Source organism: Barbus barbus (genome assembly GCF_936440315.1).
Source record: "Barbus barbus genome assembly, chromosome: 44".
In the NCBI taxonomy this organism is placed as follows: domain Eukaryota; kingdom Metazoa; phylum Chordata; class Actinopteri; order Cypriniformes; family Cyprinidae; genus Barbus; species Barbus barbus.
Genome location: NC_136722.1, coordinates 9830828 through 9842224, shown reverse-complemented (window position 1 = coordinate 9842224; position 11397 = coordinate 9830828). Strand labels below are relative to the sequence as shown.

General features: G+C 36.9%; 1 protein-coding gene across 1 annotated transcript in view; it reads left to right on the top strand.

The window, feature by feature from the left end:
- The first annotated feature begins 6567 nt into the window (after positions 1-6567).
- LOC306863575 (POU domain, class 6, transcription factor 2-like) overlaps positions 6568-11397 on the top strand; it is a 94477-nt gene continuing 89647 nt past the window's right edge. The window contains exon 1 of the mRNA XM_079406996.1: positions 6568-6881. Within this exon, the coding sequence (XP_079263122.1) occupies positions 6722-6881 (160 nt within the window). The 5' untranslated portion in view covers positions 6568-6721. The remainder of the gene's footprint in view (positions 6882-11397) is intronic.

Below are 11397 nucleotides of genomic sequence, written 5' to 3'. Positions count from 1 at the left end.
TTAAGCATTTTTGTGTTTAGGACAGCTTAGATCTGGCACAGAGCAGCTCACTCTGCTGTTTTCCAAATGCGTTTGGTCTATAGAAATGCTTTATTCACTGCTGTAATGTGATGTGACTGGCAAATGTTTTCTGTGCATATAGTGTGTGATCAGTCGATTAATAGACACGATTAATCATTAATCAAAATTGTGTGTTGATTATTTCCATTATTAATTATTAATAATTTTATCAGTTAGTTGTTGCAGCCCTAAGGTAATCATACTGTACATAATTACTGTTTTATGGGAAACATATATTTAAAAAAAAAATCTGAAAACACCTTGTGTACTTTTAGAGTAATGATTAAGCAATGCAACTGTGTATGTATAATGTTGGCTATATTTGAGAAAAAGATTTTAGACTCCTTGAGACTGTCCCTGAAGGATCCTTTTAGCTTCCAGGCAGAGGTGATATTTTTCTAGCCCTATGGGGGAGACAGAGCTTTAACTCAAAAGCAAGAGCCGGTTCTGAAGGAAACTGCTCTGAGTTTAAACAGAACTCAAATGTCACTCAGAGGATTTACAGCTGCTTACACAGATTCCTCTTAAACTCACTCTAAACAAAAATCTGTCATAAGTCGTACATGGCTCATGTATCAAATTGAATTTAATAGTTAGACATGATTTTTATGGTGATTATTGCTGATTATTATATATATATATATATATATATATAGGTGTTGTCTAACGATTAATTGCAATTAATCACAGATCCAGAAATAAAAGCTGAAATGTTAATCTCTCATCTCATAATCATATTTTGATATCAAACCCAAATATTTTCAGTCTACAGCAAAAATAAAGGAATTGGCCTGACTGTTCCAATACTTTTGTAGGGCGCTGTATATACAGATAGAATTAACATAGATTAAAGTGAAAAAAACTTAATATATTGTTACAAATCCTTTGCTTTCAATAACTGCATCAAGCCTGTGACCCATTGACATCACCAAACGTTTGCATTCTTCTTTTGTGATGCTTTTCCAGGCTTTCACCGCAGCCTCTTTCAGTTTTGGGGGGTTACTCCCTTCAATCTCTTCTTTAGCAGGTAAAATGCATACTCTACAGGGTTTAAGTGTGGAGATTAACTTGGCCAGTCTAAAACCTTCCACTTCTTGCCCCTGATGAACTCCTTTGTTGTTTTGGCACTATGTTTTGGGTCATTATCTTGCTGCATGATGAAGGATCTCCCAATCAGTTTGGTAGCATCTTTCTGTAAATTGTCAGACAAAATATTTCTGTAGACTTCTGAGTTAATTTTGCTGCTGCCATCATGTGTTACATCATTAATGAAGATTAATGAGCCTGTCCCAGAAGAAGCGATGAAAGCCCAAGCCATTACATTACTTGTGTAATGTGTACTATAATGTACACCTGTGTACACTGTGTTTCAGATGAGCTTGTATGTTTGGGATCATGAGCAGATCCTTTCTTTCTCCAAACTTTAGCCTTTCCATCACTTTGGTCCATAAAATCAGTCCATAAAACCTTGTCCCAGAATTTTTGAGGCTCGTCTCCTATTCTTCTAGTGGTTTGCATCTTCTGGTGTAGCATCTGTATTTTTGTTCATGAAGTCTTCTGCGAACAGTAGATTGTGATACCTTCACTCCTGTCCTCTGGAGGTTGTTGCTGATGTCACTAACAGTTGTTTTATGGTCTTTCTTTACAGCTGTCACAATGTCTCTGTCATCAACTGCAGATGCTTTCCTTGATCTACCCGTTTGAGGTGTGTTACTTAGTACACCAGTGGTTTCTTTCTTCCTGAGGAGATTCTCATATTCATCTTTTGATGTCATATATTGTATATATATATATATTATACAGTGCCCTCCAAAAGTATTGGAACAGTAAAGACAAAATCGCTCTGTTGGCTGTGGAGTCAAGACATTTACAAATATGATTAAAAGATGAATATGAGACAAAACTACAGAATGTCACATTTTATTATTGGGTGATTCAACACAGATGTTTTACCAGCTAAGAAGTTCAGCACTTTTAGAGTTTCATCCCTCTATCTGATGTGAGCATAAGTATTGGAACAGTTGCCTCACAGGTCTTTCTAAGTGATCAGCTGTGTCCTGTTGCATTCATTCTTCAGATATTAAAAGCAGGGGATGTGTCGTATCCGTTATATCCATTACTTCTGCATTCTGAATCTTGCATTCGATGATGACACACACAAACCAGGTGAAGACGAGGGAGCTGACTTTGAGAGAAAAGCAAGCAATTTGGATGTAAAAGAAAAGAGGAAGTCAGTTAGAGCTATAGCAAAAACAAAGGGCATGGAGAAATCAAGAATTTGGAAACCACCAGCAACACCAGCAACCAACAACGACCTGATCGGCTGAGAAAACAACAGTAGTTGATGACAGACAAATCATAAAAGCTGTGAAAATGAATCCTAACAGACGTGTCTGTAAAATCACCAACAACTTCCAGAAAGCTGGGGTGATGCTCTGACAATTTACTGTCCTCAGGAGACTTTGACACAGAATTACAGATGCTACACAGCAAGATACAAACCTCTGACCAGCACCAAAAATAGAAAGGCAAGATTAGAGTTTGCAAAAAAGCACAAAGGTGAGCCAGAAGAGTTTTGGAACTGTGTTTATGGACCAATGAGACAAAGATGAACCTTTATCTAAGTGATGGGAAAGCAAAAAGGTGGAGAAAAAAAGGGAACTGCAATGATCCCAAGCATACAGCCTCATCTGTAAAGCATGGTGGAGGTGGTGTCATGGCATGGGCATGCATAGCTGCCTCTGGAACAGGCCCTCTCAACTTTACTGATGACTTAATGTATGATGACAGTAGCAGAATGAATTTGGAAGGGTACAGAACCATCTTGCCTACCAATATTCAAGAAAATGCCACCAGATTCATTGGGAAGTGCTTCATATTGCATCAGGACAATGACCCAAAACACCCTGCCAGTTCAGTCAAGGAATTTATAAGGGCAAAGAAATGGAAAGTCTTAGATTGCCAATCTCCAGATTTAAATCCGATTGAACATGAATTTCACCAGCTGAAGAGGAGAGTAAAGGCAGAAACTCTCCAAAACAAGCAACAATTGGAATTGGCTGCATTAAAGGCTGGGAAAAGCATTTCAAAGGATGAGACCAAGAGTCTGGTGATGTCTATGGGTCACAGACTCACTGCTGCGATTGTGCGCAAGGGATCTGCAACAAAATAATAGCTTTTAATCTTTTATATCTGCCTTATGTTCAATTGTCCCAATACTTATGCTCACATCAATGAGGGGGATGAACTTTAAAAGTGTTGTTCTTTTTATTTGGTAAAACATATATGTGTTAAAATGGCTAATAATAAAATGTGACATTCTGTAGTTTTATCTCATATTAATCTTTTAATCATATTTGCAAATGTCTTGATTCCACAGCCAACAGAGCAATTTTGTCATTACTGTTCCAATACTTATGGAGGGCACTGTATATATGGCAAAATTGGGATGTGTGATCAGAAGACTATGGACCATTCTGAGACCCTTTTTGTGGCCCCAGGGGACCACAGAGACCATGGCAGCTAAGGCCATTAGCAATTAGCATGGATATCTTATGAGGAAAAAGGTTCAGAAATGACCCACAGAGTAGGCAAAAGGAGAAAGGGAGGGAGAGGGGCTCGAGTGCTTTTTCTTGTTTCTCCTCCTGTGTGGCCAAGAGGGAGTAAGGCGATCCCAGACACACATGCATACGGTACACACACATTGACACGCGCACACACTCCCCAGGTCCCTTCACATATGCTCTTTGGCATGAAGAACTGCCCTGGGAGTCCCTGTTTCATTAGTGTAATTAACTGTGAGAGAGTGAGGAGAAAAGAGAGAGCGAGAGAAGGTGGGACTTTACGTGGCTTCTATTATGATATTATTTTCTTTTTGAGAAAAAAATAACTAAAGAGTATCACTGTTTAATTGATTTGTACTGGCACCAGCAAATGTGGACAAAAACAATAACAAATGTTCAAAATAAAAATATAAAAGTAAAAGATTAAATCTAAAATCAAAAGTTTGGTAAGATTTTTTTATTGTTTTTGAAATAAGTCTCGTTTGCTCACCATGGCTTTATTTATTTCAAAAATAAAGTAAAAACTGTTAAATTGTGAAATACTATTCCAAATAACGGTTTTGTATTTTAATATATTTAAAAATTCTGTGATGGTAAAGCATTTACTGCAGGCTCCAGTGTCCCATGGTCCTTCAGAAATCATTCTAATATGCTGATTTGGTTTTTAAAAGAAGCATTTCGTATTATTATCAATGTTGAAAACAGTTGTACTGCTTAATACTTTCATGAATACAAAGTTCACAGGAACAATTTGTGTGTCCTTGCTAAATAAAAGTAATAATTTCTTTTAAGGAATCTTTCTTTTGAACGGTAGTGTGTTTTTGAAATTATTAGAAAATTAAAAAATGAGCAACAACTTAGCAACTACCAACCTTTCAGACCTTACATACAGCTAAATAGCAACACCCTGGCATCCACCAGTAGATTTGTGGTGAAAACAAACGCTTTCTTCAGAAAATGTCTAAATCTGGTTATAACTTGTGGAAAAATTCCCATTCTCTCTTCCCTCATTCATTTTCTTGTAATTTTTCCTTCTGTTTTATTGTGCCCTCTCTTCTCCAGCAGCCCGTGGTGAAAATTACATTGTATTGCATCCTCTTAGGCCTGTCCCCCCTCTTTCTCTCTCTCTCTCTCGCTCTCTCTCACTCTCCCTCGGCCTCTCACAGCTCTCGTTCAGTCAACAGACTGTAAAGAATAAATAATAAAAAAGTATTGATTATTTTGATGACTTCACAATTCAATTAGGTATTAATTTTGCCCTCCACTGGACCTATCAGGCAGCTCAAAGGGGAGAGAAGGAACGGGAGGAGGGATGGATGGATGTTGTGCCTTAAATGAATGCAGCGTTAGAAGCTCCCTCGTTCAGCGCCATTCTGAAATAGAGGGGTGCATCAGTGAGTCGCTTGTGCATAAGTGCATTGAGAAAAACTCCAGTGAAGCGATGACAAGAGACATTGTTGCAAAGCGTAGAGTATTGACCAAGCGGGCCGCACCGCGAATGACAGCTTAAACTATTCCTATTGATTAACATTTTCATAGATTATCATGTGTCATATCAAACTCGCATGCACTCAATCTGATGAGCACATTAACAGAGGCCCCATGGGCTGCCGTTCATCGACCACCACGAGGATCAGGAGAGGTGGGGCGGAATCAAGGGGGGCAGATGCCTCGTGACGGCGCTTGATCCAAACGGATCACCTGGCCCCCATCTCAAACTCATTTGGGCAGAAACAACTCTATAAATAAGAGAGCATAAAAAGAGAAAAGCAGCTTTTTTGCCCTCCCTATCTCTACACATTTGTTTGTGTGTCTCACCATCAGAAGGGGTGGGGGAGGTACTTCTGAAGTGCTCGAGAGAAAGAGAGAGAGAGAGAGAGAGAGTGGAGGTGACATCTCGAGCAAGTCTCCAGAGGCAATCCCAGGCTCGCACCAGCAGTGCTCACTTGATGTATCTGCGTTATCCACACTGGTTTTTGGGCTTTGCGACAAGCATGCACTGACTGATCTCACATAACTCTCTGGCATGCTCTAACTGCTTGTGGATTTTAGCAAAGTTAGATTTTTGGAGCATAAAAATTCAGACATTTTTCTCTTTAATCTGGAAGCACACTTCTGGTAAGTTTCTTGTTATATAACTTTTTCTTGCTTCCGTTTATGTTATTGAATTTATTTAAAAAACTATTTGTTCTTATTTATTTATTGAACTAATTTCTTCATTTGTTTACTAATTTAGTTTGCTTTATTGTATTTAAATCATATAGAAAGTGTATATGTAATAATTCTTCAGAAGAACTCTAAAATTAATACTTTAAAATAAAACAATCATGCTAATTGTTATCATGCTGCTGATTCTGTCTCTTATCATTTTATTTAAAGCATTCATTCTAGAGTATATATATAGAGAGAGAAAGTATCAGCTGCACTTCATTGAGAATGTAATGGCCCACTTCATTCAACTTTGATTTACATTTTCTCTCAATACTCACACTGTACGTTCTCATCCAATCAGATGTGATGACCCAAAGGCCAGTATTTAAAGTATTAATACATATATATATCATCTTGACAACCAGGGTTGAAAAACCAACATTTTAATTCTCATTTGCATTCTTACTGTTAAATGCAAAAACTTGTTTTTAATTAAAACAAAACAGTTTTTGCTTGACAAATGTGACACTTTTATATGTAATTTAAGTGTTTTATTTTAGTGCTGATGGCCCTTGGTGATACTCATGAAAATGAGTCATTTGACAAGTGGAGCATTTTTAACCAAAATCTTTTCAAATTTCTGCCATCCACAAGAGCTCTTCAGCACTACAACCAGCAGCAACAGCCATCAGAAAAGAGAGAGACAGAGAGAGAGAGAGAGAGAGAGAGAGAGAGCAAGCGCTACCATAGAGAGTGTTAGAAGAGGTGGTGAGTTTCAGAAAGCAAAGAGAGAGAGCGAGAGAAAGCGAGGAAATGAGCAGGCATGTGTGCTCTTGAGACCCACTGTGAGTGAACCAGTGTGCACCAAAGCTAACATCACTTCTTTTGCCCCCCCGACCTCATTGTCCTCTCGACCTGGTCCTTCCTCCGCTCGCCTCAAGGATCCGATGATCACAGGGCAGCTGAGCAAACCGCTGCTCCCTCTGCGTGCCGATATGGACGCCTGCGAGCTGCGGGATGACGACAAAGCGGCCAGCCCGGACAGTGAGCTCAACGAGGAGCCCTTGCTGCTGTCAGCTGACACAGACTCGGAGGAGAAGATGTATGGTAAGTCCAGCCTTCATCCTCCTCGTTATTGTGCATGCCACCTGGGGTCATGCGCGGGGGAACTTAACACCGGTGAGAGTGTGTTTGTTTGTTTGTGTTTGCGAGATGCTGTGGTAGAAAGTGCTGGAGCAGAGCAGGTAAAAGTTGTGGTTCCGTTGTAGGTGGATCTGAGGTCATAAGATTGGAGATGGTTGATATATTTGTTTCTCTTACTAGTTTTAAATGCTGAGTGAGCTCAAATTATGTCTTTGTGAATGCTATATATTCATATATATTCCTTAGATTTAAGTTGGCTTTTTATAGACTGTAAAAGTTCTTCTCTAAGTTTACCCTGCGCATTTCAAAATGCATTTTTGCTGCTAATCTATCAAATTTCCACTGTGGAAAGCTTGTGGAGGAAGTGTCCTTTTCCTGTGACGCTTGGTGGGGTGCAGCCATGCGGTATGTGGGGACCAGTTTTTTTTGTTGGTGTTCATAAAGCAGAAAAATGTGACAGAATCTGGGGCAAATAGGCAACAGGAGACATATAATGTACACGCACACACACACTCGCACACACACTCATCTGTCATACAGGGTGACATTTCTTCACATTTGAGATCTCCTCGGCTTAGGCTGAAGATAAAATGAGAGAAAGTGAAGAGGCCTGAGGGAGAGAAATGTGATTGTTGTGGCTCCACGGCCTCATGAGGAGTTCAGATCTAAGCAGACTGAATTGTATATTCTTGATGAGGAGCAGCATATACCCTGAATCACTTTAAAAGACACTTGATGTTGTTGTTGTAATAATAAAACAACAGTCAATATTATTATTATCATTATTTATTTCTATTATTCTTTATTTCTATTCTAATTTCTAATTAATATCATTTTTTTACTTTCTAAAATAACAGCACTTTTAAAAGTTATATTGTGTGTGTGTGTATATATATATATATATATATATATATATATTCGAGAGAGAGAGAGAATTTTATATTAATGTTGATTATTATAATTATAAAAAGTTCTGTTTCAGTGTAGCACTATCAGAGATTTCAAGTTTAATATTGTTAATATTCCAGAATGCTAGATGAAGTTTAATTTAAAAATATTTAAAAATTATTTTGATCATTAAACAGGCTCTTTAATTATGCTTTATCTTTGTGAGTACAGAGCATACTTTATCGACTTTTGGCATATTTTATGAGCACTGACAAAATATATTTAAAAATCTTAATATGTTGGATTTAATTAACATCCTAAAATAGTGTGTTCTTCTGTGTTATGTTCAAATGTGATGTCCCTTGCAGTCAGAATGATTGCTCTGATCTTGTTTAATGGAAAAAAGCCTAGACATCTTTAAACTGCTCAGCAGTGATATACAGTAGTGTGTGAAAAGACAAGTTTCAAACCATTTGGATTCAGTATACATTGACGGACTGTTTGCTGTGGTTGTTAAATTTGCAACATTAATGATATACTTTAAGACTTGTGAAACTTTGTCGCTGGCTTCTTTGACAGAATTTCATTTTTCAATTTGAATAGAAGTCAGAAACACATAAGCCATGTTTCAGAATCAACCTGCAATTTTCTCAGCTCAAATTCCTGCTATTGAGTTTATAGACTCCAAACATCACTTTTACATTTATTTTTCACCTGTGATTTATGTTCTATAGTGTCACACAGCACATAGGATTTTTATAACTTTTTGTTTTTCTCGCATGTCATTTTCTGCTTTATAATCTTCTACCTTACAAAAAAAATCTTACTTGCTGTTTTGCTTATATATTTAATTTTATGTGCATAATACTGAATTCAGAACAATTTATTCTTATTGAGGAATTCAGTTTTATGACAGAACAAAGAAGCACATGCACACAACACACCACCTCTGACAAATTTGTAATATGCTTTTTATTAGAAAATTACATTAATAAAAGAGAGCCAGCATGCTCTCAGAGATGCAGTACAATATCTCAAATAAATTTAAAAGAGCACATGCATAAAAAGGAGTGAAGAATCCAGAACCTCCTCAGAACACTTAAATGCTTTAGAAGTGTTTGCACTCTGCCTCGAACGTGTCTGCTGCTATTTGCATTCATTCCTGTAATTACAAGCAATTTATCTCATAAATATTTCTAAGGCTTATTATTTCAGTTCATACGGTGTAAAGTCAGACTGGATTCTGTGCTTCAGGTTTGATATTCAGTAGCTGTGACTGCATCTTCCTCTTGTCTGTGTTCATAGTTAGACTGACTGATGCCCGTAGGGAGCTTTTCTATTGCTCTCTATGTTAGAACTAACAGCATTACATTAATGATAATAGATTCTGATCCCCTGCCACTTACCTGATCATAATAAACATTTAATGCTGTCAGAGGACTTTTTATATTTACAATAAAACCCGAACAATTAATTTTTTAGAAACGTATGAAATATACATGCTTTTATTCACCACGTTTTAGAAAATCTCCTCTGTGTATATTAATACAGAAGTATCTAATTTTACTTTTCGTTTCATTATTGGTTTAAAAAATAATTAAGAGGTTTAAATTATTAATTTTTTTGAGGTCATAATGATGAATTATGAAGCATTATTGCTGAATTCACATTGTTTTATAATAACCTTGCTTTTGATGAACTGACTCAGGTACTCAGTCCTCATTACAGTCCGGCTTACATTAGACATTAAAAGAATAGAATAAAGTGTATTGCTTGGTGTTTTGAGATGAATTATACATCAAACATCAGCTACCCCCTTATGTGCAGCAAACGCACATAACAAGAGTGTATGTGTGTGTATGCGAGGGGCGCATAGTTTAGAATGCGGTAGACTGAATTTTTGGAGAGAATGGATTTGGGAGCGGGACTGCGGGCGGGCGCAGTGTAGGCTGTCACCACGGTGATGGTGTGTCACCACGTCGGGTCTTTTTACTGATTTGATTTTGGGAGTTGGGTTGGGGGGGTTTGTGTCTGATCCCCGTCCGAACCTCTCTGTCAGGCCCTGATCAGTCTTGTGGTTCCCGCTGTCAGTCTGATGAATTTTTTAGAATATCCCAAGGCAAGAAAAGCCCAGTTACTGTTTTATAATGCCAGTGTTACAATTTTCTTTAATAAGCATCAAACCTGCTTTTGTTTGCTTGTTGCTTTTTCTCTTTACTCTCAGCTTTACAGCTCATTGTCTATCTGTCAATCTATTCTTTTTGTAAAATCTCACTTTTTTTGCACGCTTACACAAACACATATCCGCGCGCACACACAGTTTTGATGTAGGCGCATTCTTTTCAGACCTTTTTTTTGTTGAATCAATACATTTCTAATTTTTTTGCATGTGGTCAGACTAGGTTTAACATTATTAAAAAGATTGGCCTTTAAGGCCACCAAATGGAGCATCCCTGCTCTTTTCTTGCCCTATGAGAGATACACCAGGTACGGGCCATGGGCAGTGCCAAGGGGCTGCTCAGGGCAAATGGGCACGGCTGAATCTGTCCTTGGGCACTGTTGCCTATCAGAGAAATGTCTGAAAGGTCACTGTACTTTGGCTACAGAAAGAATAGAGATTGAAAGATGTGAAATAACAGGAAAAAAAAGATGTGAAATAATAGGAAAAAAAGATGTGAAATAATAGGAAAAAGAAGTGCAGGTTATGATATTTTTTTTTTTATTGTTTTACTTATTTAACTTTTTGATTTGTTAAATGTTTCTTGTTAAATATTGCCATATGTATGTATGTATGTATGTATGTATGTATATATATATATATATATATATATATGTGTGACCCTGGACCACAAAACCAGTCTTAAGTCGCTGGGGTATATTTGTAGCAATAGCCAAAAATACATTGTATGGGTCAAAATGATAGATTTTTCTTTTATGCCAAAAATCATTAGGATATTAAGTAAAGATCATGTTCCATGAAGATATTTTGTAAATGTCTTACTGTAAATAGATCAAAACTTAATTTTTGATTGGTAATATGCATTGATAAGAGCTTCATTTAGACAACTTTAAAGGCAATTTTCTCAATATTTTGATTTTATTGCACCCTCGGATTCCAGATTTTTAAATAGTTGTATCTCAGCCAAATATTGTCCGATCCTAACAAACCATACATCAATGGAGCTTTCAGATGATGTATAAATCTCAATTTAAAAAAAATTGACACTTAAGACTGGTTTTGTGGCCCAGGGTCACACACACACACACACACACACACACACACACACACACACACACACACACACACACACACACATATATATATATATGTATGTGTGTGTGTGTATATATATATATATATATATATATGTATGTATATATGTGTGTGTGTATATATGTATGTATGCATGTATGTATGTATATGCTTAATTTGTTAAATATGTAAAATATGTATGTGTACATTGTAATGTACATGTACATTAAAATAATTAATTATTAGAATCAATTATTTGTGAAAAATGCAACACTTTTTTTGACATCAAATGCCATTATTTTAATATATATTATGAAAACAAAGAAACCACATTTGAAA